Raw genomic sequence first — 15,000 nt, 5'->3', positions numbered from 1 at the left:
CCCGACTCCTATTTAGGTCTTCCTCCCTACCATGGTCCGGCCCTAGACTCCTTATGGGCAAATCTTATAGACAAATTCCATAGTAAGTTGGTTGGGTGGAAAGGCGCTTTGTTAAGCCAAGCTGGTAAACTCCAGCTGCTCAAAGCCTCGCTTTAGAGCCTCCCAGTTTATGCTATGAGTTTATTAAAAATCCCAACCAAAATTCATGATAAATTGGAAAGAATACAAAAACAAATTGTGGACTGGGACTGAATCTAAGAATAGATTGCATCTCGTGGCTTGGAATCAAGTTTGCATTCCCAAATCCGTCAGGGGGCTGGACATCCAGAATACCATATTCTGGATATGCAAAAGACTCTGGAAACTTATGATCTTCCCAATGTTGTTTCTGATTAATGGAGCAACTTCTTTGTCTCCTCCAAATTTATCTTGCATGGTTGTAGATGGGTGTTGGGGAATGGTACCAAAATCAAGTTTTGGGATGACTGGTGGACTGGTGATAGCCCCCTATCAAACTCTATTTGGGCTCCTCCCATCAAATAATTATGTCTCAAAAAAATTGGTGTCTAGGAGACTAATTATTTTAGAGATGGAGTTTGGTTGGACCTCAATTCTGTGGATAATGCTTTGTTACCTATGCAACCTTGGTTGAATTGTATACACATCTCTCGCTCTCATGTGGAGGATGAATTATTCTGGAATTTCTCCTCTTCTAGGAAGTTCAAGGTTGTCGATGCTAGTATCTAGAACAAGCACTTAATTTCAAAAATTAATATTTTTTTCTTGCTATTTATGTAGGGTAAGATCTCTACCATTGACAATCTTTGCAGAAGAGGTATTCCTCTTACCAATAGATGTTTTCTTTGCAAAAAGATGGAGGAAAATGCTGACCATCTGCTGCTTCATTGCGCTTTCGCCAAGGATATCTGTAATCACTTCCTTAACATATGGAACATTGATTGGGTCTTCCATGAAACTGTCCAAAGAATGTGGTTTGAATGGAAGTGTCCCTTTGATAATCAGGATTTGGGAGTTCTCTGGAATTTAACTCTTTCGCATATTGCCTGGGGTATCTAGAAAGAAAGAAACAATAGAGTCTTTAGAGATTTGGAAACTCCTGCGTTTGTTGTGGCTACTAAAATTCACATTGCAACTAGGGAGAATTTTTAGCACTCCTTCCCCAGTAGAAAGAATGACCATCCCCTCCATATTCTCTAGGAGGAATGGGATACTATCATTCGGTGGCAAATTGACTGGAATATTGCCATTCCAATGCACAAAACCAAGCAGTGTAGACAAAATATTCTTTGGCATCCTCCCCCTATGGGTTGGATCAAAATCAATGTGGATGGGGCAGCTAAAAGGGAATCATGGGCCGGCCGAGTGCGGGGAAGTGGCTAGGAATCATTCAGGTCTGCTGGTTTTTGCAGTGGTGCTCCCAATGGCACCCAATATAATCACTTTGCAGAGGCCAGCGGTGCCCACATTGGGTTACACATGGCTAAAAGAGAAGGCTTTAGAAAAGTCTGGTTGGAGCCTAACTCGATAAACAGTGTCAATTGTCTGAATGGGCGCATGGATCCTAGATGAATGATAGTTAATATGATCAAGGATTATCAGGATATAATAAATGAGCTGGCAGATTTCAAAATTTCGCATGTACATCGGGAAGGCAACAAAGCAGTGGATCTACTGGCCAATTTGGTGGTAGGCTACATGGCAACTAAATGGTGGAGTAGTAGGGATTAATTCCCCAAAAACCTATGCAATCTGGCTCATGATGATTGCACACACTTGCATTAATCAATGATCTTTAATCATGATTTGATAGAGCAGATGGGGAAATGACTCTTTTTTGCTTTCCCTAACTGAAGATCTAGAAACTTCCCTTGTGCCTAGATTTTCTGTCTTACTGTGTGGCTCATATTTTGCTACTGTTTGGAGACTTTTCTCGTGTGGCCCATTTCTTGCAACTATTCAGAGACTTCTCTGGTGTGGCCTATTTCTTGCTATTCGGCGACCAGGAGCATAATGGGTGGGGACAAGAACAGGCAAGAACTATCTACTTGCAAGAAATGGAAGATAAACAAGGATGTGTGGCAGGAAATTGTTGATGGGGGAATCATCCCCTTTTTGGATAGACTTCATGGCCCTTCTCCTCTGCTCACGGAGTCCTTTGTCGATGGGTGGAAGAAAGGGATCCTGAGGGCTTATGGAGGCGAGTATCAGCTTGATGAAACCCTCGTTGCGACAGTCACTGGTCTGGCGATGAATGGCAAAATATTTTATAGAGACAGGAAAACTGGGGAGGAGGACTTGACAAGTTTCTTTGACAAAGACAAGGAGCGCTCTAGAGTTACCAAGATGGCCGATGGTGGCTACAACAGGAAAGATCTTATGGCTCCCTGGGTAGACATGGCCAAGTTCATCATGAGGTATAATACACTTGGTGGCAGATATACCAACATCTTTTCCTATCATTTTACCATTTTGAATCATTTTAGCCATGGTAAAATTATTTCTGTTCCTTTCTATCCGGCCTCCTCTTTAGAAAATAGCCTTGAAAAACATTTGGAGAATCAAAACAATCATATTCTCCATGAAGTGCTTATTGTGCTCATCATGGAGTACGCTAAGACCCTTGAAGTTTTGCTCTCTCTAACTAAGAAAGGCCAATAGGCTAATATCCAGGATGTCTCTGACTCAGAAATGGATTTGGAGGATAGTGGGGGTGCCATTCCTTTTGACGACCATAATTATAAGCCTGCGGAAGAAGGGGAGATGATGGTCACCCCTGGGACGTTTAGCAGTAAGAATCCTCCCAGATGGGCGGCCAACAAATATAAATCCACTAGCAAAACAGATTTCTAAGGCCGAACCCCTTTCTAAAAAGAAGAGCTTGCGGATAAGGACTATGGTCTGAAGAATTCGGATCAGGAAATTAAACTTGACATTCCAATCAACGTCCTGAAAGAAAAACAGGGGACCATGGCCAAAGAAGAGAACACTGGGATACATAAGACTGATAATCTGATGAACCTGGTAATGGAAGCTACCTGAAGCTAGGAGAGTTGCTGGAAGTGGGTGGAGTGAGAAATTGATACCCTCAAAGTGGGGGTTAAAGAGATTATTGATATCTTCACTGCCTCCCCTGAGCCCATCAAATCTGAGAAACTCATGATTATGACCCAAAAGCTCTCCCAGGACTTTGAGGTGATGAAATGCAATCACAAACAAAGTATTGCAAAGGTGGAACAGTCTATGACGGAGATAAAGAAAAACCTTAAGAACCTGGCTGACATAAGCAAAGAAGCCATTAACAATAGTATAGAGGGGCTTGAAAAGATCAATGCCACAGTTGTGGATTACAGATCCTATCATAGTGAACTGGTGAAAGATCTTGGGGGTGAAGATATGGCTGCTGGAGACAACAAAACCACTAGTCCTAGTTCTAGAACCAAAAACAGGAGTAGCAACAAGGGTACATCCAGATTCATTATGGAGGAACTGGAGGAAATCAACAAGATTTCCTTCTAGAAGAACGAGGATTTGGTGCACTCTCTTAATTGAGTTTTTATTTTTTTGGTTTTGTCTTGTTTGTCTATGTCTCTTTTGCTTTCATGTCTGTTTTGAGGTGCTCCCCTATTTTGCTGATGGTTCATGTCTATTTGGCTAATGACCAACTTTTGTAAAACTTTTGGTTTCAGGTCCATGTAAAACCCATTTATCTTTATCAAAAATAAATTAAGATATTAATCAATAAAAATGCTATGTAAAATATTAGAAATATATTAAATACAAAGGGAATAAAATAGACATTTATTTTTTATTTTTTTAAATATAAATTGAATTTGTATAATAAAATGTGACTAACTTTTTTTTATATTCTTTAAATTCTTACAAGTTATTCATTATAATTCATAAAATTTGATGAACTCTAAAAACATAAATATTAGTGAAGGAAAACTGCTTAAAAAAATAGTAATTAGTAATATATATAACATTTGAAGAATTAGTAACGATCAACAATTGATTAATTAAAGTTTTGACAATTATTAATAAAAATTGTAACTAATTTTTATTTTTAAATTAAACTATATCAATATATTAAGTGTGTGATGCCTTAGGTACCGTCTGCGAAGCTAGGGTTTTTGTTGGTAATTATTGGAGGCGTTCTCATGGCGATCTTCCTTGGTGATAACTTCCAAACTTGAAGGCAGAGTTTCAAGATGGTTTTTATGGCCCTGTGCACATAGGCGACAGATATGAGCGATTTATTCCTGGGGGTGATGAGGTAGATTATGGGCAATTTGGCATTGTGAAATGGCACTCAACAACACCAAGTTCCTAGAGCAGAGAACCACTACGGCCATCGAGCGTAAATTAGGGAGAGATGAGGGTTTTGCATCAGATGTTGGAGAAAAAAGATCGTTGTCTGGTTATTAGTACCCTTGTGGATAACCCAATTAAATCTAATGGAGAGGGCTCAACCATGGCAGGGAAAGATAGTGTTAAGACTGTCAGTGCTCAGGACCCGCCTAGGACCAATTTGGGGTCTCCTCCAGCATGGAAGAGAATTGATAAGCATGCAACTAGTCCTTTCGTGAGTGAGGGGGTGAGGGATTAGACAGGAAGTCCTGATATTTTATCTTCAAGGAGATGAGGAAGGTCTCTAGAGGAATAAGAAGAGGAGATTGGTGCTAAGACTCCAATGGTTGGACTGTGATGCATAGGAAAAGAAAAAAGAATTGAAGTAATTTTCAATTTGCAACTTTTATCCCATTCTAAACATAGAGCTCAATCATAATATGCATTTGGTTTGGTTTCTTATTTAGTTATGTATTTTTTTTGGTTTTTAGTTTATAGAACCTTATGTTTTGGGGATGAACCCCCGTTTGTAGCCTCACTACGAAAATATTTCTATAATGAATCAAGGGTACAGTTCTGTCTTGCCGCCTTGAACTGATCAATATAATTTAAAATATATATACATTTTTTATTAATGTTATACTTTTTTAAATTAAATAAATAAACAAATCAGAATTTTTTTTTTTTTTGAAGTAATGAGAATTTTAATGAAAAGATGAGATATCTAACCCAATTAAGTATATTAAAAAAACTGCATAAAGCTTAATAACAATGCATTTAATCATTCTTTGTTAATAGATTGAAATAAAAGTATATATCATTTTAATGTTGTCTGCTTATATGATAAATGAGTCCCTCGAATTTACTGAACAAAATACACTTATCTATATGTAGCACAATGCTATTTAAAAATTGTTTAACATATTTTCAATGACCAGTTACTGGAATATGCGAAGTGTGGTCTCCTCCCTCCATTACACGTCGAAGGCCTCCCCCATTTTGAGTGTAGAGTGCTCCTCTCTCTATTCCTTCTTTGCTCTTGTATTTCTGTATTACGCCCATCTCTCCATCATCTGCAGTAGAATACAACCATAAATATGATTATGAATAAAATCGTTACTCCCGCAAGGTAAAAAATGATTCAAGGCATAAGAAAATCACAAAACATACGAAGGAGACGACAGTCAGATAACACCATTGTCATTCCCAGTACTAGAAAGAATATGGCTGTCCATTGTCTGTCCATTCAAACAATTTTGTTTCTCAGAAAAACAAAATATTGCACAGCCAAAAGTATTGTTGTAAAATTATCTTGACAAAGATGGGTATTTATAGTGACACATCAAAGATTGAATGACTTATTTTACTTCGTTGGTTAGTTTTCTACGTATCTCTAATTCATTAGTCAAGGTCGTTAATTTCATTAGTCAAGGTCATTATTATTATATGGTACTGATCAACCTTAGAAAGCATTAGTCAAGCCCATATGCTTTGAACCAGGATCAAATGAATTTGTCTTTGTCTTTGTCTTTGACTTTAAAGCTTGATTCACACATTATCATAAAATAAAAGCTTCTGAGTTGAATTGGAAATTAATGAAAGAAATGGAAGTGGCTTTGACCACTCAAACTCCTGATTACGTAAGGATGACATCAATTAAATATGCTTGTGTATTTTATATTGTGATAGTTCACCAAGTCAAGTTTTTAATCTTGCAATAATTTCAGCAACCCATTTCTTGAATAGTTCAACAACTCAATTTTCTTAATTTTGAGTGCTAACACTATTTTGGTTGAGGTTAGTAGCCACCTTAATATATAAGAACTAAGTCAATTCAATTCCATCTTAATGAATTATTTTAGGATTGAATCATTCAATTTTTTCACTTTTCAAAATTAATGGATAATTCATTCTATCATTTACGTAAAGCTTATAGACATCTTTAATTTAAAATAATCTTTGCATTTTTAAATTTATTTAAATAATTTATAAGTTTATTTTATATTATAATATTTAATAAAAATAATTAAATAAATTTTATAAATTGATTATATGATTTTATTTTTCTTTTTAAATAATATTTTTTGAGATTTATATTACTATTTTATTGGATTTTTTGAGATTTATATTAGTGTTTTATTGGATAATTATTTATGATTAATATTCTGAATTTAAGGAAGGTCTTGAAAAATTTAGAAACTTTGTACGTAAAGAAAAGAAAAGAAAACAATAACATGATCTTAGAACCAACAAACAAATGGACTTCAAAACTGAAAAGACCCCCAAGAAACAAATATCAAAGTCAAAGCAAAGGAAAAAACAAAAAATAAATCATGGAGGTTTAAATTCAAACCTCACAAAAGAACTCTAAAAGGAATAGAAACCTAACCTTCAGGGGTTTCTTGTCTTTTCTCAAAGAATTATACTTAACCAAAGTACACATAATCATGTCCTTTGGTTTCATCTTGTTCTTAAAGGAAACCCCCAGATGTCTCGTATCAGACCAACATCTACAATTTCTTTCACCATAATAGACTAATCTTTAAGAACATTTTGAATATCTTTTTTGTGATTAAGAGGAAAGATTTATTAATTTTTTTCCATTAAATATGATGTTTCTCATTAATATATTGGCATGAATACAAGAAATGACCATCTTTATGGCAAAGAAGGAAAACATGTGTGCATAACTTGTATTGGATTCTTCGCTCTCAAACACCAATTCTAAAACATAACTTTATGGTGTTTGGTAATAATTTATTAATATCAACACATAAAAATAAATCTTGAAAACCCAATCGTTTAATAAATTAATATATATATATTTTTTTATTAATGTAAGTGGGGAAGGCCCCAGCCCATTATAGATTACACAAAAAACATCAAAACAACAAATGTTGAAGGACAATAGAGTTACACCTAGGTAAGTTGAGTACAACATCACAAAGCTAAATAAGACCAAAAATATAGTATACTAGAAATTAGAGTTAAGACCAAGAAGTGTGCCTAACGGAATAATTTAAGATTTCTAGGTCAGAAGAGAATGACCCTTTTTCTTTTAACATAATATTGTCCAAGAAGAATCCTTTTCCAGAGAACCAAGGGGGGCAATGTTATCAAATCCCTCAAAAGCAACGAATGAATCGGATAATCAAGTCGCTGAATTTAAAAGGAGAACTTGGTAGTCAAAACAAAGGGAATCAAGGACTATGGAAGGAATACGGCTAATACTGGAAGAACAAGAGTAGGGGCCACCAAATTTGGAACACTAACCATAGAGATTGTAGGGGCCAAAGGGGTTTAGTTGAAATGAGTTGTCAAAGAAGGGACAACCATTGGAGAAAGGTTCACTGAAGTTGTAGGAGAGTCCAAAGTCGATTCCAAATCTACTGGGAAGACCACGAGGTGACACCATTCAATGTCTTTCCACAAAGTAGGAGAGGAATGAAGTTGAGAATCTTGAGGATAGGAGGAGGCCAAATAATCAGTTGCAAAGCATGTCTACACTTGAACAAGATCCTTTCATAGTCTAGGATCTCTCTCCACTATAACTCACCAAATTTAAGAGAAATTTGAGCAAGAAGTGGTTTGGAGAGGTCCAAATCAACTAATTTTCTTGCAAACAAGGTATGAGAGAAGAGAGTGGTATTAGGGTCAACTTTAATAAAAAAAGACCTACTTTGTTGCTAACACATTTGTAGGCAGCAAATGCACTAGAAGTGTAGAGGGAGGTGGGGGAGCCTGGCCCATGTAGGGGAAAAAACAATAGGGTCCACAAGAGTATTAAAGGAGGGAATCAAAGGGCAAAGAGACAAAGCATGTGAACCCCATTTCCAAATAACGAGTGAAAGAACCACATCCCTATAATTTGTAGAGTCAAACAAAATCACAAAAAAACTACAAGCACAAAGGTAAATTTTTACTTTACTAGAAAGCATCAAGTTCAAATGTTTAGAGATCTAGAAGTGCAATGCTAGAAGAGATGACCATAGGCAACTAAATCTTTAATAAGTGCCAGTTTTTTCAAAATATGATCTATGTAGTCCAAAACATCCTTACCCAAAACCACCTCTCAAACAAAGGAGGTAGAGGAGAGGAATTTTGGAGGTTGTGCAGAAGATTGACTAAAGGGTTTACAAAGAAAATTTGCAAAAGGGTTTTTGAACAGAGAGTTAATAAAAGTATTAGCCATCGAGGAGAGAAGTTGTGTTTTCAGCAAGGGGGGACGGTTTTGAGTTGGAAATGTCCACAACAAGTTTGTAGATAAGCGAACCATTGCTAGGAGAGTCAATACTAGAGGAGTTGATGCTCCTAGCCACCAAGGACAAGACAAGGAGGTTTAAATTTTGAGAATGGGAAGATGAACACAATGCCGTGATAGGAGCTTTACTTAATTACTCATTAATATTTATGTTATTAATATAATCAATAATAGATATTTATGTGATCTTTAATTTATTTATATAAAATATAAATGACAATTTTGTTCTGATTTTTAATTAATTTAAATTAAATTTGAATTAATTTTTTTCAACCCATCAAATAGTAGAAATTCTAACATAATAATCCAGCAAGAGATCACAAGCATAGAATAACAATGATAAAAAATGCTTGCATTGGCATTTATTTCATCTGTATGAATAACGAGGACAAAGAATGGTGAGGGGAAATATGTAATTTGGCAAATAAGAGTCATAGAGAAGGAGATAAATTGGACGGGGCTTGGAAAACCAGAAAGCCGTATCTGGGTAAGCTTTACTTAACCTTTACAAAGGAAGCTATCTTAACCTATATACCCAAGTATTGACTATTTTTTGTACGTTTGGGTACTCATCAATTGAATAATGGTGCACACTCAGCTAGCAGTGGAGATGGAGGAGAAAGCAAGTCCACTACTTGTTGCATTGTTGGTCTGATTTTTGGGGAAACTTGAGTACATAGAAATGCAACATCAATCACTTTCTCTATTTCATTGCTCCACAGTTCATAATCACTTCTGAGCTCTGCATCTACCAAGCCCATAACAATGTCGCACTTTCTTTCTCTCATATGAGTAGCCCATTCAACTAGCCCTTTGCCTTCTGGACCTCCTCCATCCTCTTCACCTATGGCTGGTTTTCCCGTAACTAGTTCTAGCACCACAACGCCAAAGCTGTACACATCTTGCTTTGTTGAAGACCTCACTTCGTAGCCGCATTCTACATTAAAATAAAGCATAGATATATAAAGATACCTAATGGTATTATGATACACAACAAAAAACTCTTAAAAGCATTGCCAAAACAAAAAAGAAACTATAAACCGGTTTGTATTAGAAAATTTAGGCTTACCTGGAGCCATATAACCATAAGAACCAGCAAACACAGAGGAGCTGCTGGATTGCCCTTCTGAATTCATCAGTTTTGCAAGGCCAAAGTCAGAAACATGTGCTATGTAATCATTGTTCAGTAGAATGTTAGCAGATTTAACGTCACCATGAATGATTGGAGGTATGCAATCATGGTGCAAGTATTTGAGACCTTGTGCAACTCCCACTACAATGTTGTAACGAGTTTTCCATTTCAGTTTCTCTGGTTTTGAATTACCTACAGGTACTGCTGCTAAATTCAGTGCTTCCCATAATGAACCCTTGGGCATATATTCATAGACCAAAATCTCCAACTTCATGTTGGGAACACGCATCCAGCCAAGCAGATGCACAATGTTTCTATGGCGGACAAACTTGAGAGCTTCTATCTCGCGCCTCAAACTGCTACTCGCACTTTTCCCTTCATCCAGTACATTAAAAACCTTCACAGCCACAACCATACTATTTCCCCTTCCTCCTTCCCCATTTCCCAGATTGGCCTTGTACACTTTTCCAAAGGATCCAGAGCCAATTAGATAACTATCTCTAAATTCTTCAGTGGCCTTCATGATTGCTTCGTATGTAATTCTATACTCGCCTCCGGCCAAATCCAAGCTCTCGACATTGTTAATATCCTCCTCTTTCTGTTCTCTTTTATCTTGAGCAATGCCCTTGTAATATATAAAGGCTATAATAAGTAGCGTAATGGCAGCCATTCCTGCAACAATAATTCCAACTATGCTGCCTATTCCCAAACTTTTCTTATTGCTAGTAGCCCTGTTTTTTGAGAGAGGACAGCCATTGGAAGTGGGTGGACCGCACAATCCCGCATTACCATCAAAGGCCGTTGCTGAAGCATTAGAGAAAGCTTTTAACCCAGGAATTTGCCCTGTGAACTGATTGAATGAAAAATTGAATTTGTAAAGACTCTTCATGCCTGAGAAAGATGCCGGAATCTGACCAGACAGCTGGTTGTGGGAAACATCCAATAATTCTAAAACTATCAAATTTCCTATATCCGCTGGAAGAGATCCTGGTAGCCTATTCCAACTCAAATTCAAGCCAATTTGCAAATGCTCCAGCTTTCCTAATTCTCTGGGAATGGACTTGACAAATCTGTTTCTAGACAGGTCCAACTCTATCAGCTCTGAGCAATATTCAAGAGATGATGGAATGCTTCCACTCAAATTGTTTGAGCCCAACTTTAAAAAGAACAAGGAAGACAAATTGTTGCAAAGCTCTGAAGGAACAGCACCTTCAAGAGAGTTCTGGCTGAGATCTAGATTTTCTAGATTACTGAGGCTTCCAATCTGTGGAGGAATATTTCCAGTGAGATTATTGTCACTCAAATTGAGTCTACCCAGTTTTGTGAGAGCCCCAATTTGAGGAGGAATAGCACCACTTAAATTATTTCCACAGAGAAGGAGATTAGTAAGGTTCTTGAGTTCACCTATCTCAGCTGGTATTTCTCCATGAATATTGTTAAAGGAGAGCTCAAGATAGTAAAGGTTAGAGAGCTTAAAAATATCGACAGGAATAATACCCGTCAATTGATTATTTTCAAGCCGAACTCTTTCCAAAGAAACACAATCACTCAAAAGCTCAGAAATATTTCCCTCAAGCGAATTATCTAATAAAACAAGAACCTTTAGCTCTTTAGCTCTGCATATTCCACTTGGAATCTGGCCTCTTAATTTGTTGGAGTCGGCAGCAATGATCTCCAATTTGCTGAATGATCCAAGCGCTTGTGGCAGTTGACCTTCTAACCTATTTCCGCCAGCATATAACTTACTTAGATTTGGAAGAAACCCAATCCCTTCTGGCAAGCTGCCATTGAATTGATTTTCTGCCAGATCTAATACTTGCAGACTTGTAAGATTGGCAACAGTTGTATGAACCGTGCCGGTAAGATTATTGTTAGACAACCTTAGGAAACGGAGTCTTTTCAACTTGCTAAATTCAGAGGGCATAACTCCATTGAGATGGTTATAAGCTGCACCTATCTGATACAACATAGACAAGTTACCCAATTCGCTAGGAAGAGAACCTGAGAGAAGATTCTCAAAGATCAACAATCTTTGTAGTTGAGTAAGAAGACCAAGCTCTCTTGGAATAGGACCTCGTATGTTGTTTGTAAAAAGATTAAGTACTTGCAGGGCCGTACAATTTGCAATGGTTGGAGGAATAATACCAGTGAGCTGATTCTCAAAGAGATGCAGCTCTTCAAGTCTTCTCAAATTACCCACTTCAGGTGGGATTGTGCCTCTCAAATTTGAGGAAGAAAAACTGAGATATCTGAGATTAGTGCAATTCCAAAGCTCAGGTGGTAAGGAGGAAGTATAGTCATTCCACCCAGCTCTCAGAACAAGGAGATTTGAAAGCTTACCCAGAGATGCTGGCACAACACCAGTCAGATTGTTAGAATATAACAAAAGTTCAGACAGGTTAGAAAGTTCACCTAGCTCAGGAAGAAACTCCCCAGATATATTGTTATTGCTCAGGTCAAGAAGGGTAAGCATGCTGCAATTGGAGATTGTTGATGGGATGGCACCACTGAAGAAGTTGTATGAAAGATTGAGCTGGCTAAGTTGGGTGCAGTTACCCACTTCATTAGGAATGCCTCCATGTAATCTGTTGTTTGACAAATCAAACTTCTCTAATCTGGTAAGCTTCCCTATCAATGGAGAAAGTTGGCCAGAAAGGTTTTTACCAGGCAGTGAAATTAAAATAACCTTATCTTCTGTTGTTGTTGTGGTGCAGTTGACACCTTGCCAGTTGCATGGATCAGAAGATGTGTTTGTCCAGTCTGGCAGCACGTCTGTTAGCCCTTCTTGGAGAGAACTTTTTATTTGCAAAAGTAGGGCACCATCTTCTGAAAGCCCATGGACAGTTGCATGGAGAAGAGTTAGTCCATAGAAGCACAGCCTTATTAGATATACATTGCCGTCTCTGGGCCATGTAGTAGCAGAGAATATTGACATGACTACTATCAACACCTCCAGTACAGAAAAACTTCTTCGTCTCTCCAAACTTAATTTACCTGTATTTTCTCTGATGAGTATGTTTGTTTGCTAGATACTTTTTCCCTTCTTTAACTCATTCTTTTGTCAAATAGCCCGAGCTGTTTATGTTTAAACCCATGGAGATTTATTTTCTGGATCTCTACATGTTCATCGAAAAATTGAGTACAAAAACTAAGTCTTGACATTAAAATTTAAATATAATTTGCGTCAATGTCTGAAAAACACGTTGAGCAAAATTGACATCAAAGTTATCAATGCGTTTTGTCAAAAAAGGTTTGTTGTCTATAGACTTTTTTGCAGTACTCAAGATTCACTATATATTGAATTTGACTTTTTAGACATTTCAAATTTTCCACTTTAAAGTTTTAAGCTCGTTAGTCAATAGAAGAGTTTAAAATAGAAGAGTTCAATTTATATACTTCAGGCTATGTTTGATAGGAGGATTTAGAGTTGTTTTTCTTCATTATGATTATAATTAATCATTAAACTGAATTACAAAGTAAATAACTCAGTTTCATGTTTAAATTAATTTCTAGAATTAAGATAGATTTAGGACAATTTAAGTTATATTGATTTATTCTAATCTAAATAGAGTAAAGATAGTTAATATTAAATCAAAATTTCTTTTAATAAACCATGAAAGGATCCAAAGACAATTGAATAATTAAAGCACAATTCTTTAGTTGCCTTCATGATTGATTCGTATATAATTCTATGCTCACTCCAAACCAAATCCAAGCTTTCTACATTGTTAATACCTTCAATTATTTTTATCTTGTGCAAAGCTCTTGTAATCTATAAAAGTTCTAATGTGAAGGGTAATGACTATTGGAAATATAGTAATTACTCATAGCTAGTCATTTTTTGTCTTTTTTGGTAACTTATCACCGCCTATTCAACCAACTCTTCACCTAATGATTTTATCTAATTCAGTCTTATCCTATCTTTTTTTTTCCATATACTACAGGTTAAATTGCCTTCCTTTAACTATAAATACAAAGGCCATTGTAATTTGTTTGGGAGATCAAAGTTAAGGACTACATTTCAAGTTTTTATGAAGATGGTGTTCTTAGACATAGATGGAAGGATTTCTTAGGCCTCCCCTTCTCATGTCAACAAATCGATTTGCTCCAAAGGGAATTACAAACCAAAGATGTTCATATATCAAAATAGGAAGATTATTTGATTTGGTTTGCTTCTCCAACATGTCAGTATAAGGTGAAAAAAAGATATGAATTTCTCAAATATACACAAGCTCCTTGCCCTTCTAAAGCATTTCCTTTTTGCTAGAATAAGGTAGTATTGCCCAAACTAGGGGTGTTCACTTGGAGAATTTTCAATCACAAGATCCTCACTAGCGATAGATTAGCTCATTTGGGGATAGCTCAACAATTTAAATGTGTCTTTTGTAATCGGTTGCTAAAACTACACATCATCTATTAGTGCAATGTTAGTATTCTCGACAGGGTTGGGATTGCATCAAGAGTAAGCTTCATTCTAGTCAACACCATTTTTGAACTCTTTACAAGAGGTCCTTACAACCTGGCCTTTGCTACACAAGCAATCCTTTTTTGCAAAATAATGGATAATTTCACCTCATATGTTAATTTGGAGTTTGTGGTGGGAGAGGAAGAGAAGGATTTTTAGAAAACAATCTCAGCCTAATAAAAAGGCCCCTGGGACCTCTATCTCTGTATGAATCAGAATGATCTTATTCTTTAAACCTTTTTTCTGCTCAAAATTATTACCAAAAGAACACTTACTCCATGAACACAAACTATTTTTTAGAAGATTTAGTTTATGAGAAACTTTGAACATAGCAGTACCATGAATCTCAATATCCCACAACTGGGCCACAATGGTCTTGAAGTTAGGGAAGTGTGACCACATTCTTTCAAAATGGAAGGGGAACCTAATCTTGGAACCAACAGAATCCCATTGCACCAAGATAGGGTAATGGTCTGAGTCAAAGTTGATCAGAGAGATGACAATTCCCAATTATATTCAAAGGAGAAGAAATCGCACATCGATACAAACACACCTAAATAAGGTTATATTCAGAGTGGAGGTCGAACCATGTGTAATTTTTGTCTTCAAGATCTAGATCACATAAACTTCCCCTAGCCAAAAATTCTTGAAGGTCCTGGACGCCATCAAAAAATCAAGAAGACTTCCAAATTTATCTGAGGGAGGAAAAGGGGGAGTTAAAGTAACCCATCACAATCCAATTAGAATCTTAGAATCACAACCAGTGAGAGATGA

At 36.6% G+C, this 15,000-nt stretch overlaps 1 protein-coding gene across 1 annotated transcript; it reads right to left on the bottom strand.

The window, feature by feature from the left end:
• Positions 1-9,201: 9,201 nt before the first annotated feature.
• Positions 9,202-12,696, bottom strand: LOC131056818 (probable leucine-rich repeat receptor-like protein kinase At5g63930). Its single transcript, XM_057991090.2, has 2 exons — positions 9,699-12,696; positions 9,202-9,566 (listed from the first exon to the last, which is right to left on the bottom strand). The coding sequence occupies exons 1-2, from the start codon at positions 12,694-12,696 to the stop codon at positions 9,202-9,204; spliced, it is 3,363 nt and encodes a 1,120-aa protein (XP_057847073.2).
• Positions 12,697-15,000: the final 2,304 nt, after the last annotated feature.

The sequence above is a fragment of the Cryptomeria japonica genome, chromosome 4, assembly GCF_030272615.1.
Source record: "Cryptomeria japonica chromosome 4, Sugi_1.0, whole genome shotgun sequence".
Classification (NCBI taxonomy): Eukaryota; Viridiplantae; Streptophyta; class Pinopsida; order Cupressales; family Cupressaceae; genus Cryptomeria; species Cryptomeria japonica.
This window is presented reverse-complemented; position numbering and strand designations above follow the sequence as displayed.